At 31.8% G+C, this 25,351-nt stretch overlaps 1 protein-coding gene and 1 long non-coding RNA gene across 2 annotated transcripts; one reads left to right on the top strand and one right to left on the bottom strand.

The window, feature by feature from the left end:
- Window positions 1-302: 302 nt before the first annotated feature.
- On the top strand, window positions 303-10,168 carry LOC102614320 (MACPF domain-containing protein At1g14780-like). The gene is made up of 7 exons (XM_006492907.4): window positions 303-796; window positions 937-1,175; window positions 3,688-3,889; window positions 4,001-4,078; window positions 5,305-5,488; window positions 5,947-6,113; window positions 9,368-10,168. The coding sequence occupies exons 1-7, from the start codon at window positions 572-574 to the stop codon at window positions 10,070-10,072; spliced, it is 1,800 nt and encodes a 599-aa protein (XP_006492970.2). The 5' UTR covers window positions 303-571; the 3' UTR covers window positions 10,073-10,168.
- LOC112496142 (uncharacterized) lies at window positions 7,130-7,799 on the bottom strand. The gene is made up of 2 exons (XR_003062625.2): window positions 7,484-7,799; window positions 7,130-7,338 (listed from the first exon to the last, which is right to left on the bottom strand). It is a non-coding gene; the product is annotated as an uncharacterized LOC112496142 (long non-coding RNA).
- Window positions 10,169-25,351: the final 15,183 nt, after the last annotated feature.

The following is a 25,351-nucleotide window of genomic DNA, read 5'->3' as shown; positions in this document are numbered from 1 at the left end:
ACTACGTGCATTTAAATCTTGAAAGACATAGAAGAATATAAGCTTTATCCAACTCTCGACTTACTCGAAAAAAAAATGAACGAAGACTTTTTGCACAGCAGTATTGACTCTGCAATCTTTGCAAGGAGAGGAGACGTGTCGAATTAAAATTTATTGACACTATTTGTTGCTAGAGTTATTTTTATTGACAGCGCTGCATGCTAGGTTGACTTATAGTGGTGAGTAGGTAAGCAGTAGTTATTGAAAGATTACCATTATTATTATTAACTGAGGGGAGGAGGAAGTTTTCTACGGTCAAAACCACGTGTGCCCGCCGGGCAGCAGGCGTTTCTTCTTCTTCGACGAAATTACCATTACTGCCACATCCTTGTTTGTTTCCATCCTAAAAAATAAAAATGCATTTCATTTCAACGTCTCTGGCTTCCAGAGAAATTAATTAGACAACACATATTAAAATCATTACCAAATCCAACAATTTTTACCTACTACTAAAAATCTTCTTCTTCTTGCTCAAACTAAGTAGACGTACCCCGAAATTACAGAAAGGCAGTCCACCAATCATCAGTCATCGATGGAGGTGGCGATGGAGGCTTTAGGCAAAGGTTTTGATCTGACGAGTGATTTTAGACTTCGATTTGCAAAGGGAAGTCAGAGATTGGTGGTTCTTGATGAGGTTAACAAACGGGACCTTCTAATTCCTCCAACTGGGGTCACCATCAAAGCTGTTTCTCAAGATATTCGCGTGGATAAAGGCGATCGAATTCGTTTTAAATCCGATGTTCTTGAATTCAATCAGGTGTATTTATTTATACTCCTTTTTTCATTTATTATTCACACACACACACAGAGATATATATATATATATATATATATTATTTATTTATTTATTAAATTCATAGAATTTATGTTCCCTGTTATCTTGCTCCTTCTCTGCAGATGTCTGAATTACTAAATCAGAAATGTTCAATTCAAGGGAAAGTTCCTTCGGGATATCTTAATGCTATTTTCGATTTGACTGGGGACTGGTTCCATGATGCTGCAGACACCAAATATCTTGCCTTTGATGGTTACTTCATTTCATTGTACTATTTGCACCTTACAACATCTTCTTTAGAACTACAAGACCATGTAAAGATGGCAGTTCCTCCCCATTGGGATCCAGCATCGTTGGCTAGGTAGCTATTTAACTCTTCATTTCTTTAGTAGATAGCATTTTGCTTACACAATATTCCGCTTTTTAAAGTTTTCTAATTCTTCTAGCCCAAGTAACAAGGAAATTAAAATATATTCCTGCATTCAAAATGTGGGTGAGTTGCAGCACATCTAATCACTTTAGTTTCAGAACCATTTTTCAATTTTAAAAGTAAGATGGTAAATTCTTACCTATGTTTATCGTATGAATGTGTCCTTAACAAATGTTGGAAACACTCAACTTGTCAAGTATTTGATATTCAATGTTTGATAGAGTGACAATATGAATATGTGCCCCCCTATAACATGGAATAGTATCCGTGTTTCAATTCCATGTTTCTAATTCTCCAGCGTTTTGTCTAGGTGGATAGCTAAATTGAAATCTTCATACATTATTTATTGTCTAATGATTCAAAGTTCCTTGTGCATTTAAAATGCTTTCTCAAAAGTTCCAACTAGCAGAACAAATTTTTAACAGATCGTTGATTAAAAGAATATTTAGGTCTCTGAGTTTTCACGTTTTATTAAATATGACTCTTACCCTATTCAAGTAACTAGATTTTTAATAGACACTCTATTAAACTTTTCTGTAACAATCTAGGGAAAATAACTCCAAACTAGAGCCTACTGCAGTCATTTACGAGAAGATCAAGGACCTGTTTAATGGCAAACAAGGAAAAAAAAATGAAACTTAACTGACTTATTAATCATTCATTTTAATGACTGGACTTAGTGCTTACTTATATTTTATAAAAATTAACAAATTCATACAAAATATTACGGAGGGGCCTCTATCGGGGTAGTTAGTTCGCTTGTAAAATTACAGGGGTTGGTACTGGAGATCTAGGTTCTATCTTGCTCATTAATTGAATAAAGAAATACCAAGCAATTTAATTTCATTTACACTTACTAGATCTGGAATCTACAGAAGTTTTGTAATAATCCTTATGGAGTTCTTATGTTTCTCAACTGAAGAATCCAGTGGCATGGTTTTAAGATGGCTACTAGAATTTTGACACTCTTGAAGTCATCATATTTTGCTCATTTCCTATTCTGGAGGATTTTTATCTTTTATTATTGTTTTCACATTATAAGTGAGGATTGTCTTTGCTGAATTCAACTCATATTGAGTAAGCATTGTCTCATCTTTATTGAAATCAGCAAAACTTTTAATGATAATTTAGAATGGTTTCTATCCATTTTGTCACTTTGACAGTTCCATAGCTGGCAGTACAAAGGTCTGGCAATGGCAGATGAAGAACTTTGAAACACTTAGTGAATGGCATATTCATGTCGATGGTGGTAGAAAGACATAGTTACAGGGCTTTGTTCTAAAATTATGTACTGAAGAAATGTCCTGTAGCAGATTTATTTTATAAGCATTCTACCAATTATTTTTTAGTAGATAACATGTTTGTTTTCTTACTATGATAGTTCTCATGAGTCAATGATGCATCAATTTCCAGCATTAAAATCGAAGTCTGATTTGACTTACATGAAAATTGAAGTTTGATTTGACTTAGTAACATTCATTTTGCCTAGACTTTTTCTTTTGACTCGTTAACTGTATTGGCCTTTCATCTGTGTTACCATTTACATGCTATTGTGGGCAATTCTAATGGCCTTGACTTTCCATATTGTGGTGAAATATGAGTGATGATTACTCTTCAGCTGTTTTCCCAAGAGTTTGTTACTACACTGACAGATCCTTACTAGGATTCTACTTTGAATAAACATGCCTTATGGTCTAGAGGCTTTTGATTAATCATATGATTACAATTTGTGTGGAATTTAACTTTTCTAAAGCTAATTGTGGAAGCATATAGAAATTGGTATTCAAGAGAACTCTGTTTTTTAACTATATTTTGATTATCGTTAGAAAAGGATTTTTAGAAACTTATTTTTACAGTGGATGCCATATGCTATGCTTTTTTGAATTGGAAATACGAATGCCATTGTTTCCTTATTACACTCCACTCACACACATGTATGAATAATTATCTAATGAGGGAGCCTCATTTTAATAAAGTGAGGACCAAACTAAAAGACAAGAAACAAAGTGCTTTACTAATGCATTGTTTTTTTTTCTTTTATTGAATTGAAGTCCTTTTTTCTTATATTTTTTTATAGCCTGGTCTGTATTTTTTTAAGGTGAGGGCGCCCTCACTATTCAGACTTCGTGTTAAAATACAAACTAACATAAGAGAGAGAATTGATCTGGCTAGACATATTACTTATTTACTTCTGGTGAGCAAGATCCCCACATGGGTGCCTTGGAATGTGTGTAGTTATTTATTATTCTTTTTGGAGTGTTTGCTGCTTCCATGTGTCCAAGGCACCTGTGTGGGTGTGCAGCAGATCATTATGTGGGCAATGTTGCTTGGTAAGACCTGTATACTTGTTGTTCACTCTAAATAGTTTGGTAGATAAGCCACATTGATTTGTTCATAAACTTGCCTTGGTGTGGTACTGGATGCTAATCATTTTAGTAGGCAGGTTCATTCAAACATATGGGACACACATAATAGTGGGGATGGCTGTTGGAGGTCAAGATTTAATTTGTGTTAGACAGAAACCTTCATCAGCGATCCCTCCTGCCGATCTCAGAAGATATTTAGAGGATCTTGGAGATTATCTATTTTCAGATGGAAAAAGCCCTTCGTTTCTGGAAAGGAAAACAAGAGATGGAAAACAGAAGGTTTTTTTTTTTAAAAAAAATAAATAAATACAGAACAGAAGGTATTTTTGCTTCAGTCAAAATTGGATGTTATTTTGCCTTGATGATAAATTTTGCTAAATATTGCTGTAGGTTCCAGAAATTTTCAGTCAGATTCTTCGCTCAAACACGATGCAGTTAACCAGTATTACCGAAACATCAAGCAAGGATGTAAGTCATTACCTGTTAGAGATGCCTGTGTTCGTTCTGATTCATATTTCTGAGGAATATGAATCTTACATTACCCATACTGAGTTAGTCATGGAAAATGGTAAATCTATTAGATTTTGGGATGACAAATGGATCTGAGATGCTCCTTTGTGTGAGTATGCACCTCATCTTTATAGACTTTGCTCTTATAAAAATGGTGCAATCCATTCTTCTGTGAAATTCTCTTCTCCTTCCAATTGGAATTGGAGCTTGAATTTCAAAAGAAACTTGAGAGAGAGAAAGAAATTCAAAAGTTTGCTACTGTTATGAATTTGATTGATAGTCTTACTATTGATGAAGGGAAAGAAGAGAGTGCAGAAGTTGAAGTCTTCTGGAGTTTTCACTTGTGAATCCTATCTTGGATTGCTAATTAATGATATGGAAAGATAGATTCCCCACACCCACCACAAAAAATAAATAAATAAATAAATAAAATAAATAGATAGATAAATAGTAAATCAATTCATTCTTTGGGGCCTAGCTCAAAGAAAAATTAACACTAGTGAAGTGATTCAAAAAAAGTATCCATCTATGCATCTTTTGTCTTCATGGTGTGTGATGTGTAGAAAAAGTGAAGAGAACACTAATCATTTGTTTCTTCGTTGTGAGGTTGCTTCTAGATTTTGGGAAAAATTATGCAAAGAAGTAAATTTTTCTTGGGCTATTATTCCATGTCCTTGTGAAGCTTTGTTAATGGAGAGCATTGATACCTTTGGAAAAGGGAGGAAAGCTAAGACTTTTTGGAGAAATGCAGTTTCAGCTATCTTTTGGGTCATTTGGAATGAAAGAAGCAGTAGAAGCCTCAAAGAGTCAAGAGGGGACAGTTATGATAGATTGTGGGATAGAGTTCACCTTTTTGCTTCGTTTGGTTGTCGGTGACTAAGGATTTCCAGGAAACTTCATTTTTCTTCATTCATCTTAATTGGAGGGGATTTTTAGGGATTTACAGTGTATTCTGCTCATTTTTGTAGAGGGTTAGGAAGTCTCTTTTGGGTTAAATCAGACTTTTGGGGATTGATACTGTGTTGTTTAGCTTTGATTAATTTTGGATGGATACCTGATCCACTACTAAAGTGTAATATGTCCATTATTCATTAATACAAATACTTATAGTTTTCTTATTGAAAAAAAAAATTTGAATCAATATGCAGGCTTTGAATCTTTCTGTCTTTAATTTTCACTTACAGGGACTCACCATTGTCTGTTCAAAAAGAGGTGGCGATGTGTTCTTGCAGAATCATTCCAGTTGGCTGCAGACTGTTCCTGCTAAACCAGAAGGAATTCTCTTCAAGTTTGTACCCATTACTGCTCTGCTTACTGGGATTCCAGGCAGCGGCTACCTTAGTCATGCAATCAACTTGTATTTGCGTTGTACGTGCTTCCATACCGAATCAGTCAATTGAAAATCAGTTCTTAATTTACTGTTCTATTTTAATTGCTCAGACTTCGCTATTTTAGAAGTATCATTGGGTATATGGTTTAGACTTGTATGTCTATTGCATTAGTTTCCATGCGTGCATGAGTGCATAAACAGACCAAAAACCACCTCAATAGTTGACAAGGATCAAGTAAATTAAAAGAAGGATGAAGGCTTTCGATATTAGAATTAATTTCTACTAGTCACTGGCTGTTTTTCTCTGTCATTTAAATGCAGTATTAAAGTCACTCAAATCTCTGTACTAAAGCACAGAGTTGAGTTATTTTATTCTATACGTTCTTCTGCATAAAAAATTATTTCCTCAGTCATTGTAGCATGTTTATATTCATAAGTTTATAAGTTTCTCATCTTCTAAATTAATTTTTTCGTTAATGGGGTTGTCTCTTTCCAGACAAGCCAGCCCTAGAGGATTTGCAGTACTTCTTGGAGTTTCAAGTTCCCCGGCAATGGGCACCTATGTTCTGTGAGCTCCCGCTTCGGCATCAAAATAAAAAGGGTTCTTGTCCTTCCCTGCAATTCAGTTTCATGGGTCCAAAGGTTCATGTCAGCTCGACTCAGGTACTTGATGATTAACAAAGTTCTAGACTTATTAATTTATTAGCTCTCAAAAGTCACATAACTATATTAAATGTATGTTGTGAATGATGGCATATTATCTCGTTGAACCTAGAGAGATGCATAAAGCAAAAAAATTTTGAAGATCAGAGGAAATCTCATGATTGCTTAGATTATGAGTAATAAAAGAAACAACTTGCATTTTCGTTTGTAGATTCAGTTGAAATCAAAGTGGCTTTTTATTGATTCAGAATACTTGATGAAAAAGAGAAAAACTTTATTGGTTTGGCTGAGGAAGCTCTCAGGGTGTTCCTAAATTATAATCAGACTCCAAAGTCATCGTGACCCAAAAATTAATAAAACCAGCTGCTATTTCCTCCTTCCTTGTCTGGACAAGGGGTCTCATATTATAAAGTTCCAAAGGGTTGAAAATTTAACCATTTTCTACCTACAAATGTCGCTACTAAGTCTAATAGCACCATCTTGTTTCCTTTAACTTCTAACCAATAAGTGTTCATTGTGTAAAGTCTCTACGAATATGGATTAGTTTATATGTGATGAATCAAGAGCTAATAATTTGAGGTTTTGAAAATTTGAGAGATCATTATTCTCTTAGAAATTAGGATTTTATTTTATTACTGTTGTCTTTATCTTTTAGTTCTAGAAATATTAAGATTCTATCTTGTATTAAGGTTATCTTAGGTTAGGATTTTCCATTGATTTCTTTTTCTTAACCCAACCCTATAAATAAGCTTGCTTAAGTAGTAGTTAGGAGACTTGGTGAATTATTGGAATAAAAGCAAAAATTTGAGTTTACCAGCTAGATGCTTTTGGTAATCTTCAATTTACCCCAACATAATGGAGATTTTATGTGCCCCTCAAATGCCCTGAAGTCTCCCTTAGATTTAATGGTGCTAAGATTATTTCGGTCTTTTGCACTCTTGATTTTTAACTGAGTCAAGGGTATTTTCAACTTTACCCAATTAAACAGCAAATTAAACAAAATATAACATGAACGAAATTAAAAAGAATTACATAACTTCATCAAACCTAATCCCTAGAGAGGAAAATGTGGCCTAGAGTAGGCAACGGGACAGGACAGGCCGGGATTTGGCAATCTTGATCGTGTCCTGAGTATTTAAACGAGACAAAAAAATCACTCGTATCCGATCCTGTTTTTTATAGTTGGGACTGAAAAATCGTCATCTGCACTGCTATTTTCCCAATCCTGTCCCATTTAATTAAAAAAAAAAACTCAAATCAATAAATACAAAATTTCCAATTCAAACATATCCTTTTATCCATCACAAACCCTGAGTACAAACCACTATTTTAATTTACAAGTTTGAATCAAATTCACACACTATACTTACAAATTGTATGTTAAAAGTTACAAATATGGGAGAGATAAGAGAGTTGTGGGCTTAGCGTTTTATTGCGAGTATGCTGCAGGCTGTAGCTTCTTGTTGGTGATGGCTCACCGTTGCTGGTTGCTGGTTTTAGGTGGTGGTGGCATCACCACGTGAGGCTGTTGTGCATGCCGACTCTAAGGGGCTGACAGTCGTGAGGGTGTTATCATGAGTGGAGATCTTGGCGGCTGGAGTAGTGAGCTTGTGAGGATAAGGTTGGGGAGACTATAACTAATTGGTTCTTTAAGCTTGTGTTTTGGATTTGGTGAGGATAAGGTAGTGGTTTGGTCAATATGTCACTTAGGTTCTTTTTAAAAAAATTATTTAATGAAAATTAAATTAAAAAAATGGTGGAATCGAGATGTCATGATCCTGACAGGATTTGAAATTTGATCCCAAGCCTATCTTGATTGAAAAATAAGGAAATTTTTCTCTTGAGTCCTTATCGATTTTAAATTGGGATTAAAAAATTTTTTTCCCAAATTGTGTCCCAATTGATATGGGATCCCGAATCCTAATTAGATTCAAAGAATTCTGCCATTCCAAGTGTGGCCCCTAAGGGCCCCGGTCAAGTGGTTTCCAATCAATGTTATTAGGGTCGCCATCTGAGTTTGAATTTTGAGGGAGGAAGGTGGTTAAAAAATTGATTTGGGCTTTGGCCATCACTCTACTTTTTATTTTTTATTTTTTAGAACAAAAGGGTGGAAAGTGCGGACCATTGTAGACATTTGAAGTGTTTGAATCTAATGGTCTGCTAGTTGTGCATGATTTTCTCTGAAGAATAACTGGTGATCTAACCCATATTGAATTGATCTAATATACAGTAGTACTATCTCGAGTAACCTAAACTTCCTGTGTAAAAGATTATAAAACTTTTAATGTTGATGATTAATCAAAGACATGTCTGACTGTACTTATAACTATATACAAGTTTTCTCTAATATAGAATAAAAAATTTTGACGGTTCAATTAATGTGAACATATTCATTTACAGCCCTTATTTGAATTATTCTTTTTTTAAAAAAAAAAATTATGTAAATAGCATGTTAATGTAGAACATGCCCCTTTCCGACCCTTAACCTCTTTTACCAACCCAAGAAATCTTTACCAATTTTACTGAACTAGAAGGCTGGATACCTCCTCTGACATATTTCGTTTGGTCAATAATAAATATAGATCTTATTCCCTTTCCTTCTTATTTTCTTATCGACTTAAAAACCCATCTCCGTGTGTTCTCTACTTACAATTTTAGTTTGTAGCAAATGACTGGGTGTTTAGTGTTTGAATATTTCATAGCATTGTAGCAGTTTCCAATATAGATCTTATTCCCTTTCCTTCTTGTTTTCTTATCGACTTAAAAACCCATCTCTGTGTGTTCTCTACTTACAATTTTAGTTTGTAGCAAATGACTGGGTGTTTAGTGTTTGAATATTTCATAGCATCATAGCAGTTTCCAATATATATATGTATACACACACACACACACCATGCACACATATATATACCATACATCCAGCCCAAGTCGAGCATCCCCATGGAATTGAACCCTTGACCTCTTGCTTCATGGAAAGAGGACAACCGAGCTATCCTTTGGGGATACTTTCTACAATATAGTATGTAAGCCACTAAATATGTGTTTGTGTGTGTGTGTGTGTTGTTTGTATGACATTGGTTCCATTTACCCTTGACACTAACCTTGGAGGGAAAATTTCTTTAATTTGGTGTGGGTTGAGGGGGTATGAATGTATTAAAAAAATCGTACCTTTTATGTCTTATGACAAGTTCAGCTGTTAAAAGCCTACCATTGCTGATTTGGTACTTTAAATTTCTCTCTTTGTGCCATATCAGGTTTCAAGTGATCAAAAACCAGTGGTTGGCCTGCGCTTATACTTGGAAGGAAAAAAATGTAATCGGCTGGCATTGCATACACAACATCTCACGAGCCTACCAAATATCATGACCTTTCCTGCAGCCAACAGCTCTGTATGCAGACCATGTCAATGGCGTGGTTCTGATGACTACAAATCTAGTGACCAATTTTTAGAACCTATGAAATGGAAAAGATACTCCAATGTGTGCACGTCAGTGGTTAAGTATGATCCAAACTGGTTGCATGGAGATTCAAGTGGTGTTTTTATTGTCACTGGTGCACAGCTCCTCACCAAAGGGAAGCGGCCCAAGACAGTGCTGCATCTTCGTCTTCTCTTCACCTACTTACCCAACTGTGCAATCCGAAAGACAGAGTGGGCAGCTGCACCAAGAACTCACAAGTCTAGTTTTCTTATGAATCTGAGTACAACATTCTCATTCACTCAAAGGAGTATCACTGGTCCCCAAAAGCAGGCTCCAGTTGTGCTAAATTCTGGTGTATTTCCAGATGGTCCACCTACTCAGGTTTGCAAGGGAAAGGTTCTTAAATTTGTGGAAACAGCAGAGGTTGTGCGGGGTCCCCATGATGTCCCAGGACATTGGTTAGTAACAGCTGCCAAGCTAGTGACTGAGGGGGGTAAGATTGGTTTGCATGTAAAGTTTGCACTGTTAGACTATCCATGAATTGTATTTTACTTTGTACATAAAAGAGTGGATTTGTTTTGTGTCCATTGATTTTAAATGGTTATTTGTTTGTTAATGCATAACATTATTTTGTAAGGAGTTAGTTTATAGGAAAAGGTATGCATAGATAGTTTAGTATATAGGAAAAGGTATGCATGGAAAGATATGTACAGAACTAGGCGTGTCAAAAACATCTGCCTAGACCGAACTCGGGTGATGCGGGTGGGGTAGGGAATGAGGTTGGGCCGGATTCGAGTTTCACTTGATAAGTTTGAGTATAAATTATATATTATTTTAAATAATTATATTTATTTGGTGTAACTATTACATATATTTAAAATTTTAAATATTTAAAGTTTATATTTTTAAGTATAATTTCATTAAAATAAAAATTTAAAAACCATAAAATTATAAATAATTAAATATATATAAAAAAATTATAAAATATAAATTTTGGTTTTTTTATAAATTAAAAAATATATATAATATTATAAAAATTAGCCAGCCTTGGGTGTGCAAAAAACATGTTCAGGTTGGATCCAAGCATTGTCATACCTAGGATCGGCTTGGGTTTTTGCAATTCCTATATAGAAAGGAAGAACATCGAAGAAATGAATTTATACATAAAATATTTATCTCATTGTTATTGATAGTAGGATTCATTTGAGATTGTTTTTAAGAGGTTCAAAAGTGGTAAAAGTTAATTTGTCTTTGATAAATTTTTTTAAAAAATGACTTTTAAAATCACTTCATCCTATAGAACATTTTAAAAAGTAAGGAAGGAAAAACTTTCTAAAATATGATTTTGAGAATCAATTTAATACTAAATAGCAATTTTATATACATCCTCACAAATATTATAAAAATTTAAGATTAACTTTATTCAATCAAGAAATAAAATCATTGCATTTAAATGCATTATTATTCTTACCAATTATATTGAGATAACAAAAATAAAAAATAAAATTAATAAGTAAAAATATTTATTTTAGTTATCAATTATTTTATATATACAGAGTAAAAAAGTTATATAATACATGTTTGTAATTATTTAAATTTTATTAACATTATATAGGGTGGTAATAGGACGGGATGGAATGAGATTTGTCATTCCCAGTACGATAAACTAAACATATACAAGTGTTTTTTAAATTTACAGTATTTTGAAAAATAAATTTTGTTTAACATTTAATTGATTTTCTTTATAACTCATTATTTCTACTGCATAGCTAATAACAATTATTTTGAAAGTAATAGCATTATCGAACTGGTCCTTATTCAATTCACTATTAATTTGACGTACAATTCTTTAAGAAAATGGTAAATTTTGGATTACCCCATTCGCTAAATGACAATCTCTAAAATACACCTAAAATATTGTAAATCTCAACTTAATATCAATTTTTGTGCAAATATATAAGGGCAAAATGGGATCAAGTTGATAAAAATAAAATTTATCTTCTTAACAAAAATAAGAGTAAGTTCATATTTATAATAATTTTAGAATATTTTGAAGATTGTCGTTTTATAAGGGAAAATTTGTTCAAGTTATGAAGTTTGAACCAATATGCAACATCTTCTAATTGCCATTTCTGCTGTCTCAATAGTGTATTTATACCATTTGGTTTTTAAGTATTATTTGCCACCTTGACATTGAATTATCCATTGGATGATACTAGACTAATTGTGATCAAGTTGATTTATGCAAATATAATTCAAACTCCCGCGACTATACTTTTCCTTATTGTTACTTTTTAATCGTTTAATAAATGACCACAAAAAAATTGAACGCATTTACTATTCTAATATTAATAGAGCCACAAACACTTAGTTACATTTATATATACAAATTGATGTAGTATTTATTACATCAATTTACATATGGGTGAAATGATTAATTTTTCACTTTTCTTTGTAAATACAAGTTTCTATGAATAGTTTCTCTTATTGTTTTGACACATCAATTATATTTCAACTCAAAATAAAGAGAAAAAATAATCAGCAAATTAGATTGGTGCATTGGTTATTCTTTGTTAATTGAAAGCTTTTTATTTATTTATTTATGTTAGTTGAAGAAATTCAAGCTTTGTTTACTATGAAAGAACGTTTAAAAGGCGGGAAAAAAAAGAAAAAAGCTAACGAATTTGGGAATTTCAAAATTGTTGCATCTTTTAAGTTGTAATTTTAGAAATGTCTCAACTTTGACTACACAACAAGAAAAAGCTTTTATGCTTTTTCTTTGACCAATTTTTACTGTTGTCAAAATTACACTCTTTTGAAACAAAAAATTGTGAATAGTCTTTCATTTAGGAAGATTGATAATTTCTCCCTTCCTAAAATTAATGTACACTGCATTTCTTTTTATTATTTTCATAATAACTAATAGAGTTGGATTATTAGCACCCCTTCAAAATCTTATTACCCCTATTTCAATTATACTTCAGTTATTGTAAAAAATACCCTTTTTTTTTTTAAAGAACCCTTCTTTCCCACTTAAAAATCTTTCAATTTACAATCATTTTCTCACACTTATAATTCTTTTGCGATGAAATGTAATGGTTTCCCCCAAAAGAAAATTGGTACAAACTAAGTATAGATGCTTCTGTAAACGGTACAGAAGGTTTAACGGAAATTAGAGTTGTAGTCACTGGTCAAGAAGAGTTTAAATTTATGGCGGCATTAATTTGCAGGAAATTTTGTACTAGTAATGTGGAAATTGTAGACTTAGAAACGACTTTACGAAGAGTCAAAATGGCTAAAGATGCTGGATTGTAGGTGAATTTAGCGACTTCACAACTGACAAAAATGAAGTTATTATTAAGCATATGCCTAGAGTATCAGCCAATCTTGTAATTTCCCTTCTTGAACACCTGGGGTGGCTAGAAGAAGCTTTCGCAGATAAGATATTGCAAATATGTTGTAGCTTCCTTACTTTGTTTAATATAAAATACTCCTTTTACCCTTTTTTTTAATAATCTCTTTTACGCAAAAAAAAAAAAAACTGCAATTTTGATATCTCTAATCTTCTCAAACTTTCTCTCTCTACAAAACTAAAAAACTTTAGCTGCCCAAAAATAAAAATAATTCATATAAAAAAAGGATTGTTGTTTTAAGATTGTGCAAACCAATCTTATAGGTGGGAATAAAAAAGAGAGAAAAGGGGAGAGGAAAAAATACATGCAGTTAATTCTTTTTGTATTTGTCCTTAAATGTAATTACAATATAATAAGAGTTTTATAAGATCAATTAAGGGGTGCCAATAGTCGAACTCTAACTAATAATTTCCCTGGTAATATAATTTTATAGTATTATTATCCTTATTTTCAAATATATTTTTATTTGTATTTATTATAAATTAAATAAGTCATATAAAGAAGAATTAAAATAAAAAATGAAGTACTAAAAATAGATATATGTTTCGGTGTGAATAAAAAATTAATAAGAAGATACTTTTTTTAATTTTTAATTTTTTAAAATATTTTCTCATAATAAATATATATTTTATATTTTCAAGCTAAATTATTATAGAAATTACTCATTTACCCCTCTCTTCATTTAAATTTTTTGTGCCATAATCATTTTTGAATATTATAAAAATAATAAGGAATAATTGGTATATATTAATTTTAACAGAGAGAAAATAGACATTCTCTCTTTCATTTATTTATTTATCCTAAAAAATTAATACGGGCTTTTTCTCTTACATCTACAAAAGAAAATACTTGATGAGATATTGGAAGAAACCAATTTCACATCGAAGACTTCCAAAACTTTGAAGCCACAAACAAGACCATAAGAAACAACACACGGTCAAAATTCAAAATTATCACAGAACACTCCTCTCTTTCCTTGCCATATCTTCATTTCAACTCTCATTACCAAATCTTTTGTTCTTCACAAAACCATAAATTATACTATTAAAGTTCTCAACTTCTCCTCCATCTCCTTCTTATTCTCTTATCAAATTATTCAATTCTAAGTTGCCCATTTCATAATTTTCTCTTAAACCCAAAGCCGATCTCTTAAAATTCTCATTTTACTTCGTGCATAAAAGGGTGGATTTTTTTTGTGTTCATTGATTTTGAATGGTTATTTGTTTGTTAACGCATAAATTTATTTTTCAAGTGAAGTTAGTATATAGGAAAAGTATGCATAGATATAGAGACAGCCATAGCATGGCCCATCAAAGGATGACTCATTAGGACCGGTGGGCCCACATGGCACGGCACACTATGTGAATGATCCGTGACATACCATGCATTTTTTTTCCTTTGGGCCAGTATGGCCACCCCACAGGCCCACATGTGCCATGCCCGAGAAAAAGTACGACAAGTTTTTTAATTATTTTTTTCATTTTTTTAAAGAAAGTATGCTAAGCTATTGGCATACTTTTGTCAAACCCATGTACTTTTCTTAGGCTCACATGCCTTTAGTCCAATTTAATAAAATAAAAAATTTAAAACTCAAGTCAATACTTGATAATAATAAACTAAAAATAGTACGAGAATGTAATACTAACTACTAAGTTAGAGCCTATGGTATTAGAATTTTTTCTTAATACTTAATACTTAATAATAATAATAATAATAATAATAATAATAATAATAATAATTTTTTTAAGGGTCAACATTTAGTTGTTAACTTGAACTTATATAAATACATAGATCATAATCGATAATAGCATTAATGCTTACAAGTTTCAAATTAAAATATAAAAATTAATATCACATTAAGACAACTATATTATCTAATTTTGCAATAACCAATTATAAAATATTGATACATAAATCTAATTCCATAGACTATGGTAATGATTAATGAAGATTTAAAATTATAACCTCCAAAAACCGATTACAACAAGTCACAACTACGAAATATTAATTATAACAAGTCACAATTCACAACTATGAAATATTGATTAATCACAGTTACAATAAATGAATAAGGTTAATTCTATCTTGGTGGTGAATCAAACAAGCTGACAATTGTTGATAAAAACCCATTATGCCATGGATAACTAAATACATTTAGCCTTGCATTGTTGTTGTTTTATTGAGGTTCTACTGCATCGACATCGTGCTCTTGAGGGTGTTAAGGTTCTTCTGCATTCCCATTGTATCCTTGAGGATCCATTGTGATTTTGGAATACAAAAAAAGTTAAAAAAAAAAAAAGAATTCTAATTTCTACTGATATTCACAAGTCATAACTTACGCTCTGATATTCACAAGTCAAAACTTATAATTGTGAAGTGTCATAGTATATTGGTGTGTATGTATAATTAGTAGTAAAAGTACAACAGGTGGTTAGATAGGTGGGACTCAGAGGTAGGTAGAAATTAATTAGTGAAATATTAAATTTGTGGAGGTAGAGATTTTTCCATTTTGGCAAGGAAAAAAAGGTATTAAATTATTAGAAAAATAAATGAAAAAATTAAAAGAAATGAACATTATAAAAGAGTATAGAATTGTGCAAAAACAATTGATTAATTTGACTACATAAGTGCTCACAATTTTCAATTGCACACAATTTTCAATTTTCACAGGCTAAAAAAGTGAAGTTGATTTAAATACACAATTTAAAAGTGCATCATTCACTGCTCGCAATAAGGCATCGACCAAAAAATAAATTTCTTTGATTATTTAATAGTAAAGAAATTCTGAATTGATTTGACTATTCATTCAATGGTTAGAAAAAATTATAAAAAGATTATGAATTGATTTGACTACTCATCTAACAAATAAAACAACTTAAAACAAAAGTAAAAAGTAAATAAAACAATAACTAGATTTACAGTCTTGTAGGAAGCTCTGCGAAATTGTGTATGTTAAAAATTTTAACTGTTATTTATTTTTTTCCTTTTTTACTTTATTTAAATAGTTTTCCTTTTTTACTCTATTTAAATTGTTTAATCATTTTCAATTTTCATCTCAATTTCAACTCATACTCTCTCAGTGGACCCAATGTCCTCTAAATTCTCCTATAATCCCAAGCAACTTCTTCTTTTTACTTAAATCTCGAACAAAAGTAAAACGCCATTCAATTGGTTTCTCTGTCACTTCTCTCTTGCTCCCTTATTTTTTTCATTTTTTTTCACCCACACAACTACACCACAGTACACAAGTTTTATACTTTTATTTAAAAAAAATTATATAATATGTCTCACTCTCACAATAATTATATGAGAAGACATTTTGAGTTGTATGAAAATTTTAATTTTATTGAAGAGGGAAATGAAGTTGTGGATGAAGAAATTGTTGCGTCAGAACTTGATCTAGATATTATATTTATTATCCGACCTGAGCGATCTCCTCCTACTTCTCAAGCAAGTCACAGTAGTTCTATTTCTACCACTACTGGTTCTAATTCTATCATCAGTACCAAATGACCAAGAATATCAATTGTTTGATCATGTTTTAGTTTGGAGAAAGTTCTAAACAAAAAGGGTGAAATTGTGGATGCAACAGTGGGCAAATTTTGTCAAGCCATTTTAAGTGTCAAAAGTAAAAGTGGAACATGGCATCTCAAACGGCGTATGAATACTTGTCAGACAAAACACTATCCACAAGACCCAAAATAAACATAAATTTCAAAATATGGTTTTGGACCTTTCAGTACTATAACATCATTCATATGTTCACAGCAGAACATGTGAGAAGGATTGGCTATGTATCTTGCTACAACAAAGCAACCTTTAAGATTTGTAAAAGTTAAACAACTGACGAAAATTTTGCAAAGGTATGTTCAGGTTCAACTTAAGAAAGTACCTAGAAATATACTAAAATGTGATTCAAACAAAATTTTTAATGAGATGAAAAAATTATTGACTAATACTTTTATCAATTTCAAAGGTGTTATTTCAATTTTTGCTGATTTTTAGATTGGTATTAATATGACTGGTTATTTTCTATGACTTCGTAGTCTATTCATACGATTAATGATGAATTGAGGTTGGAAAAAAATTATTTTCATTTTTTGATTTAGACTATCATCATACTGGTTTAGTAATTTACTCAGCCATAATGTTCGTTTTAAGAGAATATGAAATTACTAATAAACATTTTAGCATATCATTTGATAATGCATCAGCCAATGCTGCTACAATTGATATGTTTTGTGGAAAAGTTCTACTCTCTCACCTACAAATGGCTCAAAATGTTTCATGTTAGATGCGTATGTTATAATTATTATTTTAATTGTTCAAGTTGGTATGCTCCATATAAATCCTTTTGTCTACATTATAAACTTTTGAATTAAAAAAGAGTAGATTCACCTTGAAATGGAAGTTTATTAGAATTCTATATCTTTGATGTTGCTTTCTTGCCAAAATTTTTCTGAAGCAATTTTTAGTTTTTATAATGAGAGAACAAATGATGAAGATTGTCATATAAATGATTATGATTAGAATGTTGTATATAAATTTCTAGATTTTTGAAGGTATTTTATGATATGCCTGTTACATGTTCTACTTTTTATGAATCGACTTCATGTAAAGTGTTAAGGCAGGTGTATAATATGAGTGATGCTCTTAAGACTTTTAGAGAGAATAATATGTTTACAATTATTTTTTATGCTAGGGAGGAAAAATTCCAAAAACATTGCAAAGATATTCCCCACCTATTTATATTTGCAGTAGTACTGGATCCTACAATCAAGATAGTTAGTGCAAAACTTTTAGCTGATGGTATAACAGAAAATTTGCTCACAAGACTAGATATAAATTTTGCTACACTTATGTTTTTTATGAATGAACTTTTTGTTAGCCTAAAAGGCTACACATAATGTAATTTTGATGATAACAAACATGTGTCTTAAGTGATTTGATAAATATTATATTTCACATTTTCATTAGTTCTTGAAGGATAATATTTATGATGAAATGAACCACGTGAAATCAAGTTCAAGACACTCAACGGACACTCAACGGACAACGGCGCGATCAAGAATAAAGTTTAGAGCTCAACGGACTCATTATTGCAATAATTCTTGTAAAGCCGGTATGATTTAATATATGTATGGTTTAGCATTTGAGAAGTTCAAGATTTCGTTTAATAAATCATTATTTTTCATAAATCAAAGGCTTTACAATTATAAACCAAGCATTTTATGAAATTTGCTATATTTCAAGATGTGGACTAAAATGAAAAAGTTTTACAATATTTGATTTTAACAAGTATTGTTTTGAATTTCGGTTTTGGACATATTGTTTGCAAATATTTGAAACGTTTTGCGCTATACTCTAATTTCTTAATGTTTTGGGGTAAAAAATATAAATATTAAAAATGGACAGAGAGTTAGTGGCTAACCACCTGAGGGCTAGCGGTTAGCCGCCTGAGGAAATTTTCATATTTTCAAAATTTAGACTAAATTCAAAGGATTTTGAGAACTTTGAAATTTATAAGTATTTTGTTAAAGTTTGAAAAGGACTTTTTTGAAAAATATTATCATGTTTTGTGTCATATCATAATTTCAAAAAATTTTAGAAATGACAAGCATTATTTTGAAATTTCTAAAATTGGACTTGTTTAAAAGTTCTATGACGTATTGAGCCATAATATAATTACAGAAAGTTTTGGGTAAAATAATAATTTTGTGAACATGTTATTGTAGCAAAATTCATATTTAACGATGACTTTACTATTCTGAAGCGAGGAGCCGACTAAATTAAGCGGCTAGCTGCTTGCTTGTTGGTATTTTACTATAACGGCTAGTTTTTGCACTTTAACTATAAAAACCCAACTCCAACTTCAATTTTGAGATTTTTGCAAGCATAAAAAAATTCAAAACAACGTAGTTTGAGCTTCCAATTCGCAAATCATCATAGATTAAATATTCATTGAGCTATTATTTGTATATCCACTCTTAAAGAGAGTTTCTTTTTTGTAATCTTTATTTTCTCATCAAATTTGTGAGTGTATAAGTGTGAGAAACACTTGAGTGAAGAGATTGAGAGATAATCTCTTGATTGTAAAAGTTTATTGACACCTTGAAAGTCAATTGTAAAGAACTTGAAGCCTTGGGAGACTTAGATAGTGAAATTTTTTAGGTTGGTTGGCTTGGAGGCGTGGATGTATGCGGGGATTGCCGAACCACATAAAAATATTATGTTTGCCCTCTCTTCACTTACCCTTTTATTATTGTGCTTTATTGAATTTATTATTTTTTATTTGATTAAGACAGTAGATTAAATTGTTGTGTGAATTGTTTCGCATAAGTTTTAAAATCTCAATTCACCTCTTGGGTTGCATAACTTGCATTTCACTTTTTAATTTTTATCTAAACAAATTCAGATCAAGGATTACATATTCTGATGTTCAACAAGCAATGACCTTTCATAGAAATCTAGCTCATCTTTTGTTGCTCAAAAGTAGGGTATTGCTTCTAATATTGATACTAATCGCAATGAAATGCAAAGGTATTTTGCCTCTAATCTTGAAGATTTAGTAACTACTTCACAATTGAAAAGATATTTTAGAATTTTGGAAGGGTAAGACATCTTTTTTCCCTATACTATCTGAAATACTAACTAGGCAACCCAAGAGGGGGGGTGAATTGGGATTTTAAAATTTAAGCTAAGCAAACCACACAACAATTTAATCTATTGCCTTAATCAAATTGAAAACAATAAATTCAATCATGCACAATATTAAAAGAGTAAGGGAAGAGAAAACAAACACAATGATTTTTACGTGGTTCCGCAATCCCCGCCTACGTCCACGCCTCCAAGCTCACCGGGCTTGAGGATTTCATTAAGCTAGCCTCCCAAGGCTTCAAACGCTTACAATTGACTTCTAAGGTGTCAATGGACCTTTACAACAAGAGATTATCCCCAATCTCTTAACCCAAGTGTATCCGAACACTTACAATCTTTTAACTTGATTTTACAAAAAATATTACAAATGAATCTCTCTCACACAATGTGTTTGATCACAAGTGAAAGCTCAATGTGTGAATGAATGAGATGAATACAAGAATTTAAAACTCAATAAAAGTTGTATTCTCAATATTTTGCTCAATGATGATCGTTGGAATTCCTCTTGTTTGAATTGGACTGAACTTATTTATAGTTGGAGTTGAAAACTAGCCGTTATTGACTTTCTGCACACTGTCGGATCGCCGTTATCTAGATGTCGGATCGCCGTTTGACTGGTCAATATGACTGTTGGGTTGATTTTTCAAATTGTCGGATCGCCGTTAACTATATGTCGGATCGCCGTTTAGGTCTAGAGGCTACTGGTTGATATCGGCGAGCCGTTTATCACACATGTCGGTTCGCCGTTTAGGTCTAGAGACTAATCTTCAATTCTGTTAGATGTCGACGAGCCGTTATCAAGATATCGGATCGCCGTTTTCTACAGTAACTGCTACAGTGAAATATTTTCTAAATTTACCGTTTGACCCCAAAACTTTATAAAACTATGTTACGGCCCAAAATATTATAAAACTTTACAAATAGGTCCAATTTCAGAATTTCTAAGTAATGCTTTGTTAATCCCAAAACTTTCTAAAATTATGGTATAGCCCAAAATGCTATGACACTTTTCAAATAAGTCATTCTCCAAAATTTCAAGCAATACTTGTTTATTTCAAAATTTTCAAAATTCTTTCAATTAAACCATAAACTTGGAAAAACAACCAATTTTATAAAATCATTTTTCCATTAAATATGAAACATTTATAATGTGAAAATAATGATTTATTTAAAAAGAATAAAAACAATCAATTTCATAAAATCATTTTTCCATTAAGTATAAAACCTTTAAAATATGAAAATAATGATTTGTATAAAAAATAATTTTATCTTAAAAGATTAATCATTTTTAATCTTGTTTGTTATCATCAAAATCAATATTATGGAAACATATATGTTAACAATCTCCCCCTTTTTGATGATGACAAACGTTTCATGTATTTAAAAAATAATTGCACAAATTGCTCCCCCTAAATGTAAGCTTCTCTTACAATTTAGTTAAATTAACAAATTTAAATACATGCATTCTTCTCCCCCTCATCATCAAAAAGAAAACTTGGTGAAAAAGAAAAAGAGTAGCAAATTTGTTACCCATGTAGCCGAGTAGAAATTTTGACACATTCTCCCCCTATCAACAAGCATTACCTCAAATACAAGTTTAGTAATATTACTCCCAAATTATTATAAATCATGATACATGCCAACTCCATACACAAATTATCACACAAAAATATCATGAACCATTATTCTATCAAATACCAAGTCAACAACTCATAACATAAATTTATCATATAAAACACCTATGTAATCAAATCATCATCATATCTCAAAATCATCAAGTTCTCACCATAATCACATATCAATTATCAAAATAATTACTCAAAATGCATATTATTCTCCTCCTTTGACAATATCGAAATGAGATATTACTTTGTCTCCCCCTTTGGACAACAAAAAAGTTCAAAATGCATATTATCCAAAATCATATTATATGCTCCCCCTAAATATATGGCCAATTAAAAATTTTAACAAAAATGATTTTATCCAAAAACATATCATATTTATCTCCCCCTTCATCGTAAAAAAAAAAAAGATAGATAGATGCAATCGAAACAAGATCATAAAAAATAATTCAATGAAAATATTACCCACTTTGTGCGAGCAAAAATTTCGGCAAAGTCTCCCCTTAAAAATGAACAAATCCTCAAATACACAACATGATTAAAAACACTTCCATATAAGCTTAAACAATTATAACAAACCGACAACTCATTTAATTCATCAAGCAACGCACATATAATCATCAATTACCAAAATCATCAAGAAATCAAATCATCCCAAGTTTATGCCGAATTTTTTCTAAAATTCTTCTTCGCAAAGAGGTTTTGATTTCTTTACCAAATTGGCATGTATATTATCAAATATTCAAGCTCCATAATTACCAATCACATTTTATAAATAAAGACAACTAAACTCATCAAATATCTAATGGGACATTTCAATATAACATAAAAAAAAAATTTCATATGCTTAAAATTCTCGAAGTATATGTATTTCTCCCCTTTTCGATATTATTTAAAGCAAGTAATGCATATTTGACAATACATCAATAAAGTACAAAAAATGCATCTATTCACCAATCATAGATCCCATAAGATCAAACTTTCTCAAATACATGTAATTATCAAAGCATATTCTTTATCTCAAATCTTAAGCAAAACATAAGTGTATAATTGCAATATAAGATCATCAAAATCAACAAAGCTATTAAGATAAGCCATCATTATGAGTAAAGAACAAGTGATCAAATTCACAAGCACAATTAGTGCGAATTTTATAAATAATATAACACAATTAATGGCATATGAATTCATACATACATAAGAGATGGACAATGATGGTAGACAATTAAGAAGATGAAATCAAAGACCATACAATCATTAAAATCGAACAAAGACATCATGAGAAATCACTCAATGTTATACACAATGATAATTCCATCATGTAATCATACAAGCATACTTTCACAAATTCATTTATCATGATTCATTCAACAAAATTAATATGGCAAGAATTGTTACCAAAACAATTAAATCATCTTGCCTCATCTTTTTCTCCTAGATCATACTCAAGTGATTATCCTCAGAATCTTTCATCAAGGAACTTCTCCACCATTCCTTGATTGTAGTACCTACAAAAAATATTCACATTGTGTCTTTTGGTACCCAAATATGCTTGGGTCCTTGAGTGTTAGGAATTGTTCCTTTTGGAACCCAAACACATTTCACTCCATAATACACATTTCTTTTAATTGGACATCTATTCTTCATGTGACCATTTCCATTACAATAATGACAAACAATCTTATGATCACTTGTGGAGGTAGCTTTAACAAAATAATTCTTATAATATTTTTATTTCAAATAAGGCTTATACCCAAGTCCTCCTTTATCAAACACACATTTTTGAGAATTAATCAAGTTATCCAACATCTTTTGTCCATTTGTAAAATTTAAAACAATCTCATTTAACTCATTGCTCTTCTTCTTAAGCATTTCATTTTCCTTTTTCAAGTCATCTATGTGATATTTTAGATGCTCATGTGAAGTGCTAGATTTCTCATTTGATAATGCAACTCTATCATGCAATGTTTTATTCTCTAATTCTAGGCATGTAATCTTCGCACATAGAGATTCATTTTCATTTTTGAGCTCTACCATTTTCTTTTTAAGACATGCATTCTTTTTACCAATTTTTATCCAATTATCATGCAATTCTTTAAAAGCATCATATAATTCATCATAAGTAAAAAGATCATTTACCTCATCAAGTTCATCATCCGATTCATCTCCAATTGCCATGAGAGCTAGATTTGTCATTTCTTGATGCTCTTCATCATCACTTGTTTCCTCATCGCTATCATCCCATGTGACTACCATTGCTTTCTTCTTGAGCTTGTTGAGAATAGGGCATTCCGTTCTTATATGACCAAGCTTCTTGCACTCATAACATTTGATTAATTCCTTCTTCTCCTTTCGGTTCCTGAGGTCTCTAAATTTTCTTCGCTCACCGGATTTCTTAAAAAGTTTTCTGAACCTCCTAGCCAGCATATCCATCTCCTCCTCATCCAGCTCGCTTTCCTCATCACTTTCATATTCGAGGCTTTGAGAGCAATGCTTTTCTTCTTCTCCTCATTGCTTCTTTCGGCTGCCATGTCTTGCTCATAAGAAATAAGAGAACCAATTGAATCATCAATAGGTAAGATATTCAAATCTTTAGCTTCCTCAATGGCAGTCCTTTTTGGTCTCCATTCCTTAGGTAGCGACCTAATAATTTTCTTAACCTTCTCGCTATTTGAAAGTCTTTCCTAGGGCTCCTAGAGTGTTCACTATGTCCGTAAATCTAATATACATAGAATACACACTCTCATTTTGTTCCATTTGGAACAATTCATATTGCCGAGTGTACTTACTAATTTTAGACTCTTTCACTTGATTTGTGCATTTGTAAATAACTTCAAGTTTGTGCCAAATTTCATTAGCACTCTCACAACTAGATACTCTATGAAATTCTTTCTTATCTAGTGCACAAAACAAGGCATTCATAGCTTTGGAATTTAGAGTAGCTTTTCTCTTTTCCAATTCATTCCATTCTCGTGAAGGTTTTGGAATATCTTCCCCGACTTCATTTTTAGTCAAAGGCATAAATTGACCATCACAAATAATTTCTCAAATTTCATAATCTAAAGCTTGTAAATAAATTCTCATCCTAGTTTTCCAATAAGGGTAGTCATTACCGTCAAAGAATGGTGGTCTAATTGTGGATTGTCCTTCCCTAAAGATTGAGTCATTATGAGTTGCCATGGATCTTTAACTCTAGACGGTTAAGTCTACACAAGAGCACCTCGCTCTGATACCAAATGAAATACTAACTAGGCAACCCAAGAGGGGGGTGAATTGGGATTTTAAAATTTAAGCTAAGCAAACCACACAACAATTTAATCTATTGCCTTAATCAAATTGAAAACAATAAATTCAATCATGCACAATATTAAAAGAGTAAGGGAAGAGAAAACAAACACAATAATTTTTACGTGGTTCCGCAATCCCCGCCTACGTCCACGCCTCCAAGCTCACCGGGCTTGAGGATTTCACTAAGCTAGCCTCCCAAGGCTTCAAACGCTTACAATTGACTTCCAAGGTGTCAATGGACCTTTACAACAAGAGATTATCCCCAATCTCTTAACCAAAGTGTATCCGAATACTTACAATCTTTTAACTTGATTTTACAAAAAAGATTACAAATGAATCTCTCTCACACAATGTGTTTGATCACAAGTGAAAGCTCAATGTGTGAATAAATGAGATGAATACAAGAATTTAAAACTCAATGAAAGTTGTATTCTCAATATTTTGCTCAATGATGATCGTTGAAATTCCTCTTGTTTGAATTGGATTGAACTTATTTATAGTTGAAGTTGAAAACTAGTCGTTATTGACTTTCTGCACACTGTCGAATCGCCGTTATCTAGATGTCGGATCGCCGTTTGACTGGTCAATATGACCGTTGGGCTGATTTTTCAAATTGTCGGATCGCCGTTAACTATATGTCGGATCACCATTTAGGTCCAGAGGCTACTGGTTGATATCGGCGAGCCGTTTATCACATATGTCGGTTCGCCGTTTAGGTCTAGAGACTAATCTTCAATTCTGTTAGATGTTGGCGAGCCGTTATCAAGATGTCGGATCGCCATTTTCTACAGTAACTGTTACAGTGAAATATTTCCCAAATTTACCGTTTGACCCCAAAA

The sequence above is a fragment of the Citrus sinensis genome, chromosome 9 (assembly GCF_022201045.2).
Source record: "Citrus sinensis cultivar Valencia sweet orange chromosome 9, DVS_A1.0, whole genome shotgun sequence".
Lineage (NCBI taxonomy): Eukaryota > Viridiplantae > Streptophyta > Magnoliopsida > Sapindales > Rutaceae > Citrus > Citrus sinensis.
This window is presented reverse-complemented; position numbering and strand designations above follow the sequence as displayed.